A 21040-nucleotide genomic window follows, 5' to 3' on the forward strand; every position below is an offset into this window, starting at 1 on the left:
GTAGAGATATACCAAAAAATAAACAAAAGATAGTTAATAAAGTGTATTAAGAAAATAACCGTGGGTTGTGTTTGGAAAATCTCCCAAGCTCTTGTAAACTGAAGCGTAAATAATGGCATCTAAAAATAATATCGGCTGCTATAAATTTGGTTGGAGGAAAGAATTCATTAACTTTGCTCAGGTAGATAAAAGATAATCTTTTTTCATGAGAAAGCTCTCCAAATTTTTTTTTCAAATTTTACTCAAGGGCGAAAATAATTTAAAATTAAAACACTACCAAAAGAGTTTAAAAATTTAATATTGTATTTTGATAATGTCAAATAAATGTTATGTATTTATTTTCTTTGCACAGTAATATTCTCAATATATTCTATAAGAGCTTTAGAATAATATATTCTAACTTAAATAACGTAATTATATTAATTATGCACATTATCAATGTAATAGCTGAAAAGCTACAGAGATAATGACTAAGTTACAAAACAAAGAATGGAAAAATCATGGTAGGGCATAAAGTTGAGGAATAGGGTTAGAAACGAATGGAACCCTAGTTAGGAACCATATGGGAAACTGTTTTATTATTAATTTTACGAAAAAAACTTATTTTTCGTAAATTAAAATAAAATAATACCTCAAAAAGCTTATGAACATTGAAAATTTAATAACCTTTTTTCTATTCGAACGAAAGAGGAAATTTGATATCTGATTTTTGCATCTAAGGTTTTGGGCCAAGTATGGAATTTTTAATTTATTGCATGTAAAAAGAATAAAACCTCCAAGCCACATGTATTTTTCAATGTATTAATCCTTTATGCAGCTAGAATCTATAATGTAACTTAACAAATTGGATTAATAATTATTATATTGATTCATTCCTTGCCTTTTGCTTTTTTATATATTCGTTAATCTTCTGGCAAAAAAAAGTGAAATTTTATGCAGTGGTTAACACAAGGCTTCTCATGTTACTTTTTGGCATTATTAATTTTTTCTTGTCCATCTTTTAGAGCGACATACCCTAATCACTTCTTTTTCTAGATCCATGACCGTTATCGATCGTTCAGCCATGGTGTTCTTTCTTTCTCTACCAGGACTACGTTTACCTTGGATGTTTTCCTGAATGACCACATGTAAAAGTTCTTATTTTTCATGGTGTTTTATAATGTGACCGAAGTATTCCAGCTCGCGTCTATTTATTATATTGATCAGTTCTGTTGTTTTGTTCAGGCCTCTAAGGACCTCCTCATTTCTTACTCTATCGACGCAGCTTATTTGTAGTAGTTGTCTGTATAACCACATCTCAAATGCTTCCAAGCATTTAAGCATCGTCTCACTTAAGGCCCACGCGTCCGCTCCATACAGAAGCTCTGGAAAAATATCTAGCAATATGTGATTCGAAAGCGAAAGTCAATACTAAGATCGTGGCTGCAAAGTACGTTTTTTATTTTTACAAAAGCAGCTAGGGCTTGTTCTATTCGGTTTTTAATTTGTACGGTTGGGTCTTAGCTAAAGTTAATAATACTGCTGAGATACACAAGACTATCTACTCTGTCCAGGACAGCATTTCCTGTATCCTCTGTCCAGTACAAGTACAGCATCCTGTATATAATAGTGTTTGATAACTATCATATATTTAGTCTTCTTAACGTTAAGTTTTAATTTACACTGACTACATGTTTATTTTATTTTGTTTATTAGATTTTGAAGGTCTTCTCCGCAATTAGCCAGCACTAAGTCTAAGATCCGAGGCGTTTGAGATGTGGTTGTATCGAAGGATACTAAAAATTCCATGGACTAGCAGAACCAGAAACGAAGAAGTTCTTCGAAGAATGGGACATCAATGAACTCGATTAAATATTATTAAGAGGCGTAAACTAGAATATCTTGGACATATAATCAGAGAACCAAGATATGAGTTCTTTCGGCTAATTCTCAACGGTAAAATCGAAGGAAAGAAATGGATAGGACGGAAGAAACTCTCTTGGTTGAGGAATTTGCGGCAGTGGACAGGTTTGACAGCGGACCAATTGCTACACGTAGCGCAAGACCAAGATCAGTATAACAATATTATAAGCATGGTAGTCGCCGACGCGACGTTTCGTAGGGATATGGCACTCTAAGAAGAAGAAGTCTAAGATTGATTAGTCGGTACATCTATTATTGCTTACGGTTACATCATTAACAGTAATACCCTAACCACACGGATGGAATTTCTTGTGCTTCGTGGCGCACCACACGTGTGATGAAAACTGCCTAAAATTACAACGGGTTCGATCCCCCGCATCTTTATCAACTTACAATCCACTATCCACTACATGTAGCCATAAGTATTAATTTAATTAATTTTTTGTAGTCAAACTTTATTCAGAATTTTTTTGTTGACATTAGAATTTCATTTCATTTTTTTATTATTTTAATGTAGAATAAATATGATTAGTGTAATGTTTTATTTGTCCTTTCCAAAACCCGTTTTTTACTTTTACAATTAAGATAAGACCTACCTACACCTGAGTAGACTAGAGCTAGTCGAAATCGAAACAATTGTCTCCAACGTTAGTTGGATTTTAATTGTTACGATTCCTTTTCATATGCTTAGATCACTTCTTTACGCTCTTCCTTTCTGATTCGTGTTTATATTTATTTTCTATATTGACGTTATCTAATTTCAGAATTTTAAGGTAAGCTCTCTTTATATACTATAGTATAGTTACAATTTAGCTAGGTCGATGAAAATTGCGCCTGCTTTCATGCGTTGTTCGAAACCACGCTTGATAAATGTTGATAGTGCTAGGATGTGGTCCTCGCAATTTCGGTTTGGTCTCAAGCTTGCCTGATCTATTGGTAGAAATTTAAGTATGATTGTATTTAGTTTCTTGTAGAAGAGACGTTTAAATAGTCTATAAGCTAAGCTGTGGCTTTTGGATTGGTTGTCTGGCTTGCCAGGTTTAAAAATAGCGATGATCTTTGTTTTCTTGGATTCATTCCTTAGACAAGATATTTGAATGGAGAATCTAAAAGTCGAAAGTTATCAGATACTCTTTGTTTCTAGGTTCATAGTGTTTTAAGAACTCTGGCTGTATGTTATCAAAGCCTAAAGCCTTGCCATTTTTGATCTACTGCATGGCCGTTGTCATTTTCCGCAGTTGTGAAAGGTTTTGATAGGTCTTGCTGTTCATTGCTTGTTGAACAGATTGACGAAGTAAGTAGTTTTACAACGACTAAACAAAGTAAGAATACCACAAAAATAAGGATATTGGGGTACTTTACAAACATGATAAGAAATTTAAAATGTGGATGTCTACATGTAAATCAGGGAAAAATAAAAGGAAGACCTAGTTCTAGATTATCTAGTCGAAGATTATCCTGGCTCAAGAACGTCCACCAGTGGTATAAAGTCAGCAACACAACATTATTTATATCCGCTGTACACAAAGCAAAGATAATGCTAGTGGTCGCTAATCTTCTTTAACGACAAGGCACTTAACGAAGACGAATTTTAAGTTCAGCTAATGGAATTAATCTACAGTCGATAAAAAAGCCGATAACAATAACTTGCTTTGTTAGTATATATTTTTAAGGCACTATATTTATCTTTTATAAAACAAATACCAATAAATGTAATATTTTTGCTTATAAATTGTGCATAAGAATGTAAAAAATACCAAAAGGAAGTAATGTGTTAAAAATTCTAAAAAAGCTGCTTTATAACTTTTTATAACTACTATAGCAGCAGCCTTATCAGAATTTTTTCTTTTTTCTAACTACCTTATAATGACTTAAAGCAATCTTGTAAGATTACAAAATAAAATTGCCCCAAAAAATTTTTTTGGAATAAAATCATTCTAACATTAGTGCTGCAAAAGGGATAGAATTTTTATACAAAAGTATGAAATTCCTTTCTAATCCTTGCGGTAAAAGTAACTTCATTATGAAATTAATTACAGCAATTTAATTGGAAGATACAACGTGTAAACATAATCAAGACTTTCATTAATAATTTACTAGGTATGATTCACTTGACTTGTCTTTCTGGCATTTTTGGTAGAAGGCCAAGATTTATTCGTATCTAGTAGTTTACACAAAAATTTCATATCCTACTTAAAAATAAAGAATTATGACACTTATTTAATTATATGTATTAAGTATCTCAATATAAAGGTATTTAGTTCCCACATTATAGTACATTTAAATGATCTGCCTATATAAATTAACCGATTTTTGATATCTTCCAAATAAAACTATAATTATAAATTTTAAAAATTTAGCAAGATTTTACTTAAAAGTTTGAACTTTAGATAAATTGGTAAAAATAGGTCGACTGGTTTTTGTTGTTGAATATAATATAAAACACAACATTAAAATTTCAAACGAATGAACAAAGTATTCAGAGATTTCGTTCTGAAGCTATTTTCTTGTGGCATCTTAATGCAATTACTATTTTTGTTAGGAATAAGCCACAATTTTAGTTTAAAATAAGTTTATTTTAATTTGTATATTTATATAAATAAATATATAAATATTAGATAGTATTTTTTTATTATCTTACAATAAAGTCGCCCCAGGAACGCAACTCAGAAATAGTGGCAATGTCATTTTAAAGTTTTTTTCTTTACAATGTATAATATATGTCTGAATTTTCAGTAGGTACAAATGAGTCAGATAAAATTAAATTATTAGAAAATGTTTTAACTAAGTATGAAAAAACAAAATTGTTTATTGTTTAATATATTAATGTTTTATATTTTGGAAGTATTTCCGAAGTGAAAATCGAAACGTCAAAAATAATTTTAAATTTAAATTGTGACTTATTCTCAATAAAAATAGTAATTGCAGTCAGATTATTTAAACTAAGATGAAAAACAAAATCTTCAACATCTCAATTATTATCGCCCACAGATCAACAGATTATATAGGAATATATTATAAGGACTTTTAAGAGCAGTTTAAAGAAATGTATCACAATTCTTCACAAATGACAAGAGTTTATCAAGCTACATGGAATGCAAAAATCGACAAATGAAAACAATTCTCAGAAACAATCAACAAACACATGCTCTGTCAAAATATTAAACAAACACAGGAGTTTTACACACATGGATTCACTAAAACGACACGATTTGGCAACGCTGCTAGCGAAAAAATAGAAGAGGCGCGGGCTTGCGACGTAGACGCTGTGAATCTGGAGAGTGAGTGGGTAGTTCAAGTTGTAGTTTAGTTTTCATGAAGAATTAGTCGGGTGAATAACGCGCATTTGATGTGAAAGCTTATTACAAAAATGGAGAAGTTTTGTAAAGTAAGTAAAGCGGTGGTTTAATGACACAATCTGCAAGAACAAACACCTAAGACAAGACACAAAAACAAGAATCTATAAAGCAGCAATATTAACATGCACGGCGGAGACAAGACCTAACATCTCAAACGAGACGACTACTAGAAACAACAAAGATGAAAATAATCCGACGAATATCAGGGAAAAGTCTGTTGGATAGGGAGAGAAGTGAAAGAAGAGCATGCAATATAGAAGTCATAAACAGACGGGTGACAAAACGGAAACAGAAGTGGAACGAACACATTAGTAGAATGGCAGACGATAGGATAGTACGAATAGCACGAGATTAGTCACAAAATGGACGAAGAAGTATTGACAGACCATGAAAAAGAGGGTACGATAATTAAAACAATTTAGGAGGCTAATATTAAAGAAAAAATAGGCTTTAAAGCCTACATACAAGGAAGAAGAAGAAGAAGAAGAAGAAGAAGAAGAAGAAGTGATAGTTTTTTGCGTGTACAACGAGCGTTTCTTTTACACTACCATTTGTCGTTTACACTACCATTTGCCGCCCTGTCCTCCAATTCCGTCTAACGAGGCTATTCAGACCTGGGTTAGGAACTTTAGGAGTCGTAGTTCAACATCACAGAAAAGAGTAATAGAACTGCTCGCACACCAGAGAATATTAAAGCGGTGCAAAACTGATGACAAGCGAGTCCTCGAAGATCCTTGCGACTACGAAACTTAAATCTGGGATTAAGCTATACCACTACAAGCAGATCACCAGTAGTATCATCGATACAAAATCCAGATTGTGCAAACTCTAAACTTTCGAGATTATCCCAGCCAACTATGGTTTTGTGAACAAATGTTAAAACGTTTTAATGAACACGACAACTTGTTGCATAATCTTTGGATGAGTCATAATGCCCACTTTCTTTAAGTGAGTATGTAAACAAACAAAATTTCCGCTATTGGGTCGACAATAATCCGCGGCAATTATACGAAAGACCCCAATATTCAGAAAAGGTAACGGTGTGGTGTGCTATTTCTTCGTTAGGAAATATTGGACTTTATTTTTATAGAGGACGAGGATGGGCACGCATTAACAGTAAACTCTGAGCACTACGTGCACATGTTGAATAATTTTTTTTCTTCTGCCAATAAAGATTTACAGAAATAAACACAGGACTTTCATGAAGATGGTGCAACAAGTCACACATCATGAGTGTCAATGGATTTACTAAGAAGGTCGTTCCATGGTCGTCTTAGTAAAAACAGCGATATTCTCTGGCCACCTCGTAGTCCGGACCTCTCACTCTCTGACAACTTTTTTTGGAGGTATCTAAAGTTAAAAGTATGATCTTACTGTTGGACATAAATTATCAAAAACATCTGGAAAATATTTTTCAAAATTTAAACCCAAGGTTAATAAAGTCCATCAATCAAATGTTATTTATAAAATAAATTGTAAAGACTGGAATTCAACATATATTGTGCAAACACACCAACACCTACATAGAAGAGTTGTTGAACACAAACATAGTGTATAAATCAATGCATTAAACACACCAGCTCTCGCCAAACATTCTTTTGATTTTGAAAATGTACAGTTTTTTGAAGAAGAACAAAATTACAACAAAAGATGCACATTGGAGATGATTCACATAAAAAAAGATCCAAATTCTATCAATAATAAAACCGACATCAAAAGATCTTTCCAATATAATGTATCATAATTTAATAAATTGAGTTGTTTTTAAATGCACTATGGCAGATATGTACCTGTACCACTCCTATTTTAAGATACCTGCCAGATGTCATCTATCAATGGTAGATACCAATTTTTTAATCCATGTTAAACTTTTAAAAAGTGTAAACATGATATAACTGTATAATGTAATATTTATAAAAAATAAGGTGTTTATTGAAAATGGCAAATTTGCCGTTACGTATATATATATATATATATATATATATATATATATATATATATATATATATATATATATATATATATATATATATATATATATATATATATATATATATATATAGTTTAAACCTTAGGCGTACATATTTCTCTCTAATTTATTTAACAATTCCACGGAACGGTGAAATTACTTACTCTTTCTAAATCAAACACCTAGCACATAGTAGATTATCTTTAGGAGCTCTTAATAACACTCCGAGAGTATTTCCCGTGCCAAATGGCTTAGCCACATCAAAGGAATTGCCAATTTCTAATTTATTAAAAGTCAATGTGTTATGACTCTCAATGAGAATTTCATATTGTGACCTACTGAATGATTTTAATTGCCTCGTTTTGTAACTAAATATATCAGTTATTTATTTAATTTTCTTGGACGAAATTGTCATGTGACCAAAAGTGTAATTATAGAATATGGCGATGAGATTATGTATGAAATTAAATTCAGTTTCATATTAAGTGAGATAAAGATGAAAACACAAATAAAGTTAGCGGGAAAAATTTTTTGTATAAAAATTAAGTAAATAAAAAGCCAGACATATAATGTTACACTGAGTGTCAGAAAACACATATAAATAATATACGCACCTATAAAAAAAAACAAAAAATAATATTTTTACGAAATATATATATGTATATATATATAATATATATATATATATATATATATATATATATATATATATATATATATATATATATATATATATATTTTTCAAATTATTTTTTCGACCGTACTGTTTTAAATATTGATTTATTATATCAGCAATCGGTCAGGAAATAAAACTCTATTTGTTCAGTCTCAATATTTCGTCACGATTTTGTGACTTCTTCAGGAATATTATTCTTATAGTTGTAAGTATAAAAATATTCATTTTGTTTACATATAATCATTAATTCTTCTAATAAATTTACAGTTTTCTCCTGAAGAAGTCACAAAATCGTGACGAAATATTGAGACTGAACAAATAGAGTTTTATTTCCTGACCGATTGCTGATATAATAAATCAATATATATATATATATATATATATATATATATATATATATATATATATATATATATATATATATATTGAAATGATATTGGACGTAGGAGGAGGAAAAATAGTGTGTAAAAAATTAATTTATAAGTTATATATTAGATAATATTGGATATTAAAAGTATTTGGTTATTTTAATAAGTTATATACTAGAGAATTTTATAAAAATTGTTTATATGAGGGTATTCTTAAGAAATTAGCATATTATAAGTGTAATAAAGTTTTATTTTAATAATTATAATATTGTAAATATATTTAAGTGAGCCATGTGCATAGGCAACCAACTATACATTTAAGTGACAGAGAGATATACATACTCTGAAAGTGACGTTTTAAATAATAATTGGGAATATAAAGTGGGGTTATAATAATATGTTAGTTTAAAATGTTTAATTTATATATAGTTACTGATTTAAGTGTATATTCTGATCTGAAAAGCCTAAATGTCAACAAAATTCTCAATAGAAAAGAAAGGAATTCTCTAGAATACAGAATTTAACCTTTGTTTGCGGTAGAACGTTCTCGAATATGGTTATGTCTATGGACATAATCGAACATATACTGTTTCGAGAACATTCATATGGAGGAAATGGAACAATTCTAATAGGATTTCTTGCCAGATGATTCTGGAACATGGAAAAAGATATAAATACCCGGTGATTCGGATTCAAAGATCAGTTATTAGTTACAGTTACTATGGGGTCAGTCAGTTAGTAAGAAAGTTAGTTAGAAGATAGACACATTTAGTTAGTGAAGTCAATTGTTCAGTAAGTTCAAAATAGTCAGTCAGAAGGTCCAGATGTTCAATACAATAAGTTCAATGAAGATTAAGAAACAGTATAAAGATAATATTATTGAAGATTAAAAATTATGTTATGTAAAAATGGTAATTGGATAATGGAAGGAAGTATTAATTGAAAATTAAAATTATATAATATATTTGGTGATTGGATATTGGTATATTAAAAAGAAGAATATATATAAATGCTGTTAAGAAAAAAATATTTTAAATTGGTGGAAGCTGATAATTGGAAAAAGTGATTTCACAAAAACAAGGATAACCGAGGCTGAGAACGAAGACATTGAGTGGTAATTAAAATCATTATATATATATATATATTATATATATATATATATATAATATATATATATATATATATATATATATATATATATATATATATATATATATATATATATATATATATATATATATATATATATATATATATATATATATAAATCTAGACATCATGCCACGTCCATTGAAATGTTGCACTTTTTGGGCCTTTTTTTTATTATTTTATTGGCCGTTTTATTTTTAAGGTGTGGTGGGATGGTAAGTATAAGCTTAAGTTCAAGTTTGTGGGGTCTTTTCCTTTCTTCTTCGGTCTCCATCTTGGAAAAAGTGGTACATGGTGGGTTTTCCCGCTGTATCTCGTAAATTCGTAAAACTACAGAACATTTTATAAAACATTATTTGTAGAGATTAAAATATTCACACCTTTATTCCTATGATTTTATATAGTTAAATAAAAAATAAAAAAGTTATAAACAAAAATAACTAACAACTTTTGAAATAATTTTCTTTTTGGTCTGTTAAAAATTTTTTTTGGTATTTAATATCAGAGCAATATTATTAGAAGGTTTTTCAACGAATAATTTTCACTGCAAATGTGTTTAATTTTATTATTTTATTTGGGTTTACAGCCCTACCAATTTGAACGGGTTCTTGAATACTCGTAAGAATACTTTAAAAACTATAACTTATCATTTTCCTAACATAAGTGTGTTATTATTAATTTATTATCGACCTTTTTCACCACCACCTATGAGGTAGAGTCTGTAGGCGCATTTTTAGGTGGGATCCCCAATAAGTCTAATCCACGGAAAATTACCAGGCGAGATAATAATAAGCATAATTTTATATATAAAAAAAATGTTTTCCATCTATTGTTTTGTCTTTTTTTGGATGGTCCAGGCTGCGGTTTAGGAAGTAATTTAGTATCAGTGGTGAACGGTTGAGAAATACCGGGAGTTATAATTGACTTTATTATGGTTAATTCATCTTCGAATTAATTTTCTTTGATTAATTTTAATTTCGTCGTGATGTTACTACAGATTTCAGATTGAATTTTAGTTTGACAATACTGATACTGAAGTTGTATCAGGCCCTAAAAATGCATGAAGAAATAGCAAATTCCCTGCAATGAGGTCGCCGTATTTAAAACTTGAAAGATAATATACTTGATCCAACCTACACCCTTGTGAAGGTTTAAAGAAAATACATTGGACTGCTTGCTTTATTGATGCTGGGAATACTGGGTATGCGATCAGCAACGCCCCTTGTCACGTCGTCAAAACGTTTTTCGATAAGGCCTATAATAATAGATAAACCAATGATGAACAACATTAAAACCTTCCTCTAGAATTTTTAATAGTGAAGATGACGTACTGCTTTTGCTTCGTCCACGAACGATATTATCCGTTCGACTATCACCATAGTATAAAAAAGAAGAGTTTGTGGTTAAACTGTGCTATCACTATTATAATGGTAACATGCAATATATACAGTAATCGCAGAAAAACTTTGTAAACATTATTTATTGTCCACATCGTTTTTGGCTTTTGCTCAAACAAGCAAAGTTTTCAATTATTTTGCCTTCAAAATTAATACCTTTGTTCTCCAAAAGTTTCTTACAAATGAAAAAATTACTCATGATGCACGCTTAAAGAAAGTCAAAATCCGTACCACAAAATTAAAAATTTTACCCATCAAATAATTTTCACATTTTAATAGGTCTGCACGTGGTAAAATATGTAGTAAAACTAAAAGAATAATTAAATGGGGAAGAAATAGCTAAACCTCCCAGGACAAATTATAACAACTTTTCTACCTGCTTAGGATCCTAAGTAAATGTAGGTATACTGATTAGAAATCACATAACCAATGACATTCTAAGTTTTGTGACGTGAGAAAGGGTCGATAATAAATCAATAGTAACACAATGTTAAGAAAATAATAAATTATATATATATATATATATATATATATATATATATATATATATATGTATATAAGAAAACTAAGTCTAATGGTTCGTTTTTATCGTATTCCTACGAGTATTCAAGAACTCGGTCAACTTTGGAGCGCTGTAAAACCCAGATAGATTAATGTCATTAAACAAATTTGTACTAAATATTATTTTATGAAAAATCTTTTATAATATTGCTCTTTTATTCTATTGTTAAGTGACCAGAAAAGAGTTATAAGGCCCAAAAGAAAATTTGTTCAAAAATGTTTATATATTTTTTTTATACCTTTTTTATTTTCCATCCTACTATTAAAAGTAATGAGAATAAAGTTGTAGTCCTATTTTTGTTACAAATAATATCTTATAAAATTTTATACAAGGTTGCTAGTTTACGAGATACAGCGCGAAAACTCTTTGCATACCATTTTCCAAGATGGCGGACGGGAGACAAGTGTGGCGACTCCACAAACTTGAACTTAAACTTGTTCTAACCCCATCCATACATCAAAAAAATAAAATTGTGTCCTTTGAAATATGCAACTCTAAATTATAACTCGTCTTTCGACTAATTTAGAATATCAAGTTATCCTAGAGGTCTCTGAAATACTTCGGTACTTTCGTTAATCAACAGAAAAACTAACGATTACGACAAAAAAAATCAAACAAATGTGTAAAACACTCATTAGCATAAGAATAACCTAAAAACCTCGATTTTTACATAAAATCTCTCAGCTGAGTGTTGCATTATAACAGTTTCCTCTACAATAATTTATGGGTGCAACTTTCATTGTGTTGTTTTACCTTGACATTGTGATGCTGCTTGATCCAAGTAGCTGACTGCCAGGAAATTACGAAAATATTAACACAACAAAAAGACGTACTTTAACAGAACACGTTTATTTTAAAGAAATTTACTATTTTTATTGAAAATAAGCCACAGTTTTACTTTAAAACAAGTTTATTATGATTTTCGATTTTCTCTTCGAAAATCGGTATTTTGAAAATGATTTCCCAAATAAAAATCAAAAAATTAAAATAAACGTCCTATATGGCAGATGCGTGATTAAAATAAACTTTTACAAACAGTCTACCAGAAATACGATACTGTTGTTAGTTTCATATTACGACTTATTTAAAACTGGGTCTAATATTATTAGCTCTAGAGAAAATGACTTTGTCTTCTTACATAATTAAATATGTATAAATGAACACAAACAAAATTCTAAGAAAAAATAAAACTATCCAAAATTTTTTCAACAAAGTTGTCCTGCCAACTAAGAAAAAGTTACCAGTTCCCAGCTATACGAATACATAAAAAAGTAATACTTATCTAAAGCTCAAGGAAGGAATCTCAAAAACATGATGAAGTAGGATGTTGATACTACTAAAGCCATCATATCGTGGAAACCCTCATTTACTTCATCAGGCAGAACCATGCAGCACAGGCTAAGCGGCCTACATCTACCAGATGATGTCCCTTCAATAATATTACAAAACATAGCCGAGTTCTAACTAAAAGGTGGAGGTGGTGTGGGAAGTTGCAACATTTCTCTATTTGGGGACAAAGAAAGCCATTATCCTCAAGAACTATAAGGACCAAACGTTGCTCGATAAATTAGTAATAAAAAACCATAGTCCTATCGACGTGTATTTAAAGTAGTCATTTAATAGTATCTATTTAATAATAAAGGAAAAATATAAATTAGCTAGTTGTTAATGTTTAAGAAGTCATATTAAAAAACAAATAATCAATTATTGACTATAAAATAGTGCAGAAAACAGAGAGGATCTAGATTAGAGATGTAAGGGTGAGAAAAAGCTATGAAATAGGCAGATGAATACTGAAATGAACAACCTACTGAAAACTAAATTTAACAGCAAAGGAATAGAAATAAAAAGCACAGAAGACAAGAATAAGAAATACAAGAAAATAATTTGAATACATAAAATAAGGAAAGAAACAACGAAAATCATATATATGGATTTTTTAAAGAAGAAAAAGCACAAAGAAGCAGAAATGACAGAAATAGTACAAAATAATGCAATAAATAATAAAGACAATAAAATTAGTATATTACGAAAGAGAAATGGATACCAATGTTGAATAAGGAGGTTAAAATCAAAATAAAAGTTAAGATGGAATTTTGAAAGAACACATACTAGAAAAAACGCAAAAAAACATAAATATACAAAATTCGAGAATATAAGTTAAACAAATAGTCAAAAATTAGAACAGGGATAGCTGGGATCAGTTGGGAAAAAACGGTAAGTACAGAAAATGTAAAATTGTTTTGTAGAACACTAAAAAACCTATGAATCAACAAAGAAATAGAGCTAAAACAAACAATTAACCGATGGCAAGGATATAATGGAAATAAGGAACATGTCAAACAACTGTTGAACGGAGAGCAAGGAAAAGTAAAGGAAAATGAGAAAAACATAATTGGCGGATCAGAGGAAAACACTGAGGAAACAGAAGCTGTACAGGAAGAACTGGAGAAAGCAATAGGAATCAGCTCCTGAGAGCGATGAAGTTAGTTCAGAAATGTTGAAATATATGCGAGAAAAAAAAGAAAATATTATTCTAAATTGAATATTAAAAAAATATATTACTTTCATTCAATTTACAATAAAGGACAACACAAAAGTCTGTCAGAGTTATAAAGGCATATCCCTGTTGTATTCAGTAGCAGCAAAACTATAGGAAACAATATTAGAAAGAAAAATCGGGATAGAAATAAAAGATAAACTAGAGTACGTACAAAGACTATTAAGAAAAGTATATAAAACACAGGATCATGTATTCACTATGGAGAACAGGTAATAGAAAAATCTTTAAAGAAAAAAAAAAGTCAAAGCATATTTATATGAAAACAATTAATACAATAGTAACACAAAATATGCAATCGCAACCATTTGTAACGACGCAAGGAGTTAGACAAACAGGTAGTTCAAGCTTGGTAACGTGCATTAGTGAAAGAATAAAAGAAAACCTTTAAAGTGTATAGCATGGAATAGAATACAAATGATTAATGCAGAGAAATGTGTATTTGCAGAAGACAGTATTATTCGTCAAAATAACAGGACACCTATAGCACAATTTAGAAAAATCGAACCAAGAAGCAAAAAAATACAATCTAAATGAAAATAAAAAAGTGATGAAAGTTAAAAGGAAATGAACAGATGACCCAATCGTAGTGGTGATAGATCCAAAAAAAGCAAACAAATATATGCTAATAACAACTGATAACAGTAATAAATCACAAAGTACGTACCAAGGATGATCTCAACAACAGATAGGAGAGTACAGCAAAACCATTCCAGGCACTAAAACTGCAGAAAAATTGATTTTAAACAAAAGACACCAGAGGAGGATACAAGCAGCAAAGATGAAATATCTTAGGACAATAGAGACAAGAAGGACTGACAGACTCAAAAATAAAAAAAATAAGAAATTAAACAGTTATTTGATCTAATAAAGGAGAAAAAATAGCATGACTCGATCACATAACACGAAAAAAAAACAGTAATAGTCGAGTGAAAAAGTGTGAAAAGATAAACCAATAGGGAAAAACAGAAGAGGCAGAACAAAACAAGAACGAAACAGCGACATATCAAAAATATTAAAAAATAATTGGCAGAATCTGGGCAAAAAGCAACACAAACTCGAAAAGAATGAAAAAAATTTATCAAAAGCTAGACGTACCCCCATCGAGACCTAACGGTAGAAGATGAAGGATTATGCATGTATGTAATACTAAGTAACTCCCTAAATCCAAACGTATGGCTAGCGTACCATTCAGATTTAAAAAATAGGATATAGAGGTGATAATAGCCCGTATTTAAAAACAAAATAAATGAACCGAGATACAGGGTTGGAAATTCTGATCTCCAACGTGACTGCCAATGTAGCACTGTATTATGTGAGTCTCCGCATCAGCAAGTAGTGTAAACTAGAATTAAGAAAGGTGTACTGTTACCAATTCCATTATTATAGTTTTGTACAGTCGATTAAAAAAATCTACGTAGGCTGGGGATATTAATTGACCAATATCTATGATACTCACTTAAAATACCGTAGTGGTCAAGTAAGGTTTCGTAAAAGAATCATTGCAAATGGAAAACTGTAGTATGGACAATAAAATATGAGGAGATTGAATTTTAGGTAATGAGAACTAAGAATATGTACTGACAATACTAAAATTTAACCCTTTTTTAGATATGACTTTTGTTGCCAAATATTTCATTGAATAAATATAAAGATAAGAGTATCTAAAGACTTTTACACTATTCGATAACATGGAAATATATTTTACCACAATGGCGCAATATTGAAGGAGTCTAGAGTATTCCAGAAAAATTACAACGACCGCCTTTTGCAGCTACATTGTTTATTATGAGGACGTAATTCACTTATTTGTATTGATTAAGCAATGCATGTTATCATATACGAAGATAATATTTCTGCATGAATCACTCAGTCACTGCTAAATAATATTGGAATAAATTACATTTTTCACTACCATATGACAGACCCAATCTCGCGCAAAGGGAAAAAATAAGCTATTTAAATAGTATTTTTAACATATGTAGTCATATTATATAATAACATATTAGTCGCTGGAGCTTGGAAATTAACGAAGGTATTTTTGAACAGATCCTTGGAAGTTAAATACTTTTGAAGAAGCTTGCGGTTATGTGTGACAATAAGTAGTTGTCAGTGTTTCAATTCTCCAACAAAATGTTCAAAGCAGCTTCTGATCTGCAATTTAAAATGTTAATACATAATTCTTTTATTTACACTTTTTGTTGTATAATTCTAATTAGATCATCTTCACATCTATTTCTTCTTGCTATTTTGAGTTTAACACATTTTTTCCTGACATTTACCTTACACCACCAAACACATAGTTCTCTCATATGTATATTCTTTGAGTAGATAATACTTATACGTTCTTTAGATAGTAATTAATTATATATTCATTATTTATTTCCATAGACAAATTGATTTCTATGGCCAGTATGCAATGGTGATTTCTACGATTCATTTTTTTCGACTTCTATATAAAACAGTTAATAATTCTTGGAAAGAGAATATATTAACAAAGCATGATTTGTTGATACATCCTTATTATCATTTGTTTGTTTTTAAACAGCCGGTCTTGTGCTACTGAAGTTGAATAATTCAATCTTAAAAACGTACAAAGGAGTATAAAGTATAACTAACGACAAATAAGTAATTTTAGCAGTATTATTTTTTACATTTACACTTTCAACGAAACATTATTTTTTTGTTTAGCTGTTATAAAAACCCTAACAACTACTCGTCCCAAGTATATGTTGACATAACTACCGTTATCTCGCATATAGATAACAACGCAATGTTAAAATCAATACTATGCCACTGATTTTGTAAAGTTTCGAATAATTTGTGCCAAACTTACCTTTTGGGTGTAGTTCCGTTAGCCACCTGCTTCAGATAGGGATGCATCCTATTGGCATTGGAATCCAAAACTGAAGAATGACTAGGACTAATAGCACCTACAACCACACTAGCTCCACCTGCGGATAATTTGTCGCTAAACGCGTCCATTTGATGCAACATTCTCATTCGACACCGATCTCGCAACTAACTTATCAAAAAAATTTTATCACCTGTGCGGCTTCTCTCGCAGATAAGATAAAGTTCACCTGTTATCATACAGATATGGCGTTCCGAGGCTTTTCTTAAACGACACAGTCACCTTTCGAGCACTTTTTTCACTATCATCGCTGTTGGTAGTACCGCTCTCTAAAAACGGTGTATGGAACTATGCTTTAGTTGCTTAGACAGTACAGACACAAAGCGTTTGCGGCAACAAGATGACACGAAAATTAACAATTAGTAAATGCCTGAAATCGAAATAATAAAATTATGTTATTTTAGATTATAAAAGTATTATTGTGCTGAGTGTGATGCCACTGGATTAAAATTTTGCTAGAGTATGATTATAATACAGTAGGGCAATAAAATTAAGCCATTAACTAAGCTAAGGGAAAAAATAAAAACAAAATTTCAGCGCTATAATATCTATATCTACAGGGCCTAATCAGGAGGCACGGCCATTCTGGTAAAAAAGGAATCAAACATCAAGCAATTCCAAGAGTCTGGTAACTCTTGAAGGTGATCTGGTAACTACGGAAGCCACCACATTTAGGAATAAAACGCATAACGACACGCCGAAAATAGTTTCAGTACATATTAGACCAAATGACTTGATTTTTGATGAGAACCGGAATGTCGTTTTGGACAGAGAGGAGTCCACCGTAATTACTGGAGATCTGAACACAAGATCGTTCAACTGGTGCGACAAAACCACAAATCATAGGAGGAGACTGCTGTGTGGCTATCTCGAAGAAAACCTTATAGTAGTAGGGCCCATGTAACCTAAATTCTTCCACCGTTGAGATATGGGTAAACAACACGAAATCCAATTAATCAACGAGGAAGATTCAACCACCCAATTGTATTGACCATCTATAAAGTAGAAACAAACCACCTGCAACCCTACAAGATAAAACAGACAAATTGGCCAAACTACAAAGCCATCTGAAACCATCGGAGCAATACCAATAATAAACACAAACGAAGAACTAGAAGAATTGGTCATAAAACTAGAGGAAAGGATACAAAACGCTATCGATGCTAGCACCTAGGAAGAAACAACACCAACAACAACATAAAGATTTAGGTAAATCAGCAATGACCTGCAAGAACTGATAAATGAGAAAAACGGGAAATAGAAAAAGAGCCAACAAAAGAAGAAATCGAAAGAATCAATGGATTGCTACGGAATTGAATAGGGAATTTAAAAAATAATTAGAAGGACACAGAAACGAGCACTGGGACCACTACATCCAGAAACTAAACCCAAATAAATTTACGTTCTACAAGCTATTAAAAATACTAAAAAAAGATAAAAAACTAATTTCACCCATACATGTAGAAAATGGAATTGTGTACACAGAAGAAGACAAAGCAAAAGTTATAAAAAACACACAAGAAAGAGGATGTAGGAAAAACTACCATTCCGATGAAAATCTAAATTACATAGAAAAGGAGAAAAGAAAATATATACCACGAAAAAGAAGAAGGGATAACATTGGTACTACCCACACGTCCCCTGAAGAGATTAGACAGCTGATCGAGCGTACTAACGCTAAAAAAGCTTTAGGACCGGACCAGATTACGAGTAGAGCTTTGAAGAATCCAGAAAACACAATAACCGACATAACAAATTTAATCAACAACAGCTTAAGATTAAGATACTTTCCTTATATATTAAAAGAAGCTCATGTAATATTGATCGAAAAACCCGAGAAAAAGCAAAATACACTTATTGATAAATATATACGCTCTGAATGGCTTGATTAAGCTTGGGTATACAGTTTACTTTAATTGCTATCGACATTTCACTTCATTTTCCCTTACCAGAGGTCGCTAGTAACATACTCTGTTAATTATTTTTCCTATAATTGCCATACTAGTCGGTGCGTTTTGATTTGGTTTGAGTCTTTTTACAAGTCTCTCTGATGACGGTTAGACCCAGAAACACGTGTTAGAGAATAGTAAGAGACTCAAGTCAAATCCAAACGCAACCGTCTACGTATATCTATTTCAAAATACACTTATTACCAGCAATAAGCAAAATTACAGAGCGGTTCATATTAGCTAGACTAAAAAAAGAATCAGAAGCAAATGGAACATTACCCGACGCACAGTTCGGGTTCAGATACGAACACTCATGTGAACTTTAGATACTCCGTCTAGCAGAATACGTGTCGAAAAATCCGAAAATCGATTAAACAAGAATTTTTATGCCGTTGAAAAAATATTTTAAATAAAAATGTAGCTGAGATAATTATTTTGAAAAAGAAATGTTTATTAGCACTTTTTTATGTAGAACAAACCGTTCTATCAGAAACGACTGACGATATTGAATGTCAATGTCAAAAATTCAATATATTTTGATTAGAGTGCTCTATCGACGAAAATCAAAATGCGTTTTGAAGGTAAGGGGTGTAGCTTTCGTATGTATTTTGCCACAAATAAAGTCAGTTTTTATTAAGGTTTAAAATAAAAAAGGTTGCGCTATTTTTGCCATTTTCTATAAATCTCACAAGATCAATAAAATGTGTTGATCAGTTACTATGTAATTTTCAGAGTAAGAGCCTAATAGTCAATACTTCTAGTAGGAAATTTTGGTTTTGAGTCTTGGCAACAAATGTAAGGCATTTGAAATAATAAGAAATGCATAAGAAACGTTGAATTTAACCTTTTACAGGGCTGCAATAAAAAATGGGCTTCTTTTTTTATTGCAGAAGTATGTTTTTTAAAACTTCACAACTTCAGCTACAAATTCAACCCTATTACTATTTTCGTAGAGGAATTTCTCGTAATATGCGATCGTTTGTATATGTGCATATTTCCTATGCCTTATATTTGTTGCCAAATCTCAAAATCGAATTATGTTATAGGTTTTAAAGAATTGGGTCTAGCAATGTAAATTTCATTACCACCAGTCAATAAAAGTGATAAATTTTATTAACCTTCTAAGAATCGTAACAATGTCAAAAATCGCGCAACGTTAATTTATTTAACACCTTTATAAAAAGTTCATTTTCGGATAAAGCAAAAAAATTGCATGCATTTGAACTTTTGTCAATAGGGCACTTTGATCAAATTTTTACCATCGAGTTAATACAAATTTTATTTAAAATTGATTTCGCGCGTTTAACTGGAATTCAAAATAACCAGTTGCTTCAAGCGTTGTTTCTGAGAAAACGGTTTATTCTACAGAAAAAAATGCTATTATCATAGCTATATTTTTAATTTGAAACAGATTTTCTATAGCGTACAGATCCTTTGTAAATCATCTGAGCTCTACGAGTAGACTACTAAGAGAGTTGAAAGACTATGAAGAAAACCAGACAGTATATAGGCGGCCTAGTTACCAGCTGGTTGGGTACAGAGAAAACTCAGAAGAACAATGACGGAATAAGATAGCCACGCCATAGTCGAACGTACACACTAACTGAAGGTCAAAAAAAGAGCAAACTCGCCAAAAAATAACACAATACCTGATCACTATATTTTATTACATTATTTAGTTATTTTTATTTTACTAACTAGTTGTACTATATAAGAAAACCAAAAAATATATACACAAGATGTGCACCCGTTATTACTTTCTATCTTATATTATTTTCTCTTAACCCTGTACTAATATCCTTCTGTTACAGGAGTCGTGCAGTGATAATGCCACAAAAAATAGACAAATGAATCAACTATACCGACAGTCGCCCATTAGGCACCTAATACCCTTCAACTAGGTCAAATAGACCAAGCTTGCAGAACCTAAGTACCGAGGTTAAGTACCGACAAACGTGGGCTCGATGAACAAACCCTATGGGCGCTCAGTCGATGAGGAAACACGATGAAGTCCAAAGTCCCGTAACAATTAAATTTATTTAATCATAGGAAGAAAGCTCTTCGGGCTACACCTAAAATCAGGTGGCTTAACTACGCAAACTAAAACAGAGCATGTTCAATTAGCCAGGAGATCCAAGGTAAAGTTCAGTACATAAGCTACCCCCTTCCTTATGTGCTTCGATGAGAAAGGGTAGTTGGCTACAGCTTGGGGGTCAGATAGATATCACTCCATTA

General features: G+C 31.1%; 1 protein-coding gene across 5 annotated transcripts in view; it reads right to left on the bottom strand.

The window, feature by feature from the left end:
• bru1 (bruno 1) overlaps nt 1–21040 on the bottom strand; it is a 971893-nt gene that overhangs the window by 901589 nt on the left and 49264 nt on the right. For 4 of the 5 annotated variants that reach the window (XR_011950072.1, XM_072523110.1, XM_072523111.1 and 1 more), the window contains exon 2: nt 16779–17226. Coding sequence is in view for 4 of the 5 variants with exons in the window: in XM_072523110.1 (XP_072379211.1) it covers nt 16779–16945 (167 nt within the window). In the remaining variant the exon portion in view is untranslated. The remainder of the gene's footprint in view (nt 1–16778; nt 17227–21040) is intronic. The other variant, XM_072523112.1, reaches the window with a different exon arrangement.

Source organism: Diabrotica undecimpunctata, chromosome 2, assembly GCF_040954645.1.
Source record: "Diabrotica undecimpunctata isolate CICGRU chromosome 2, icDiaUnde3, whole genome shotgun sequence".
Taxonomy (NCBI): Eukaryota; Metazoa; Arthropoda; class Insecta; order Coleoptera; family Chrysomelidae; genus Diabrotica; species Diabrotica undecimpunctata.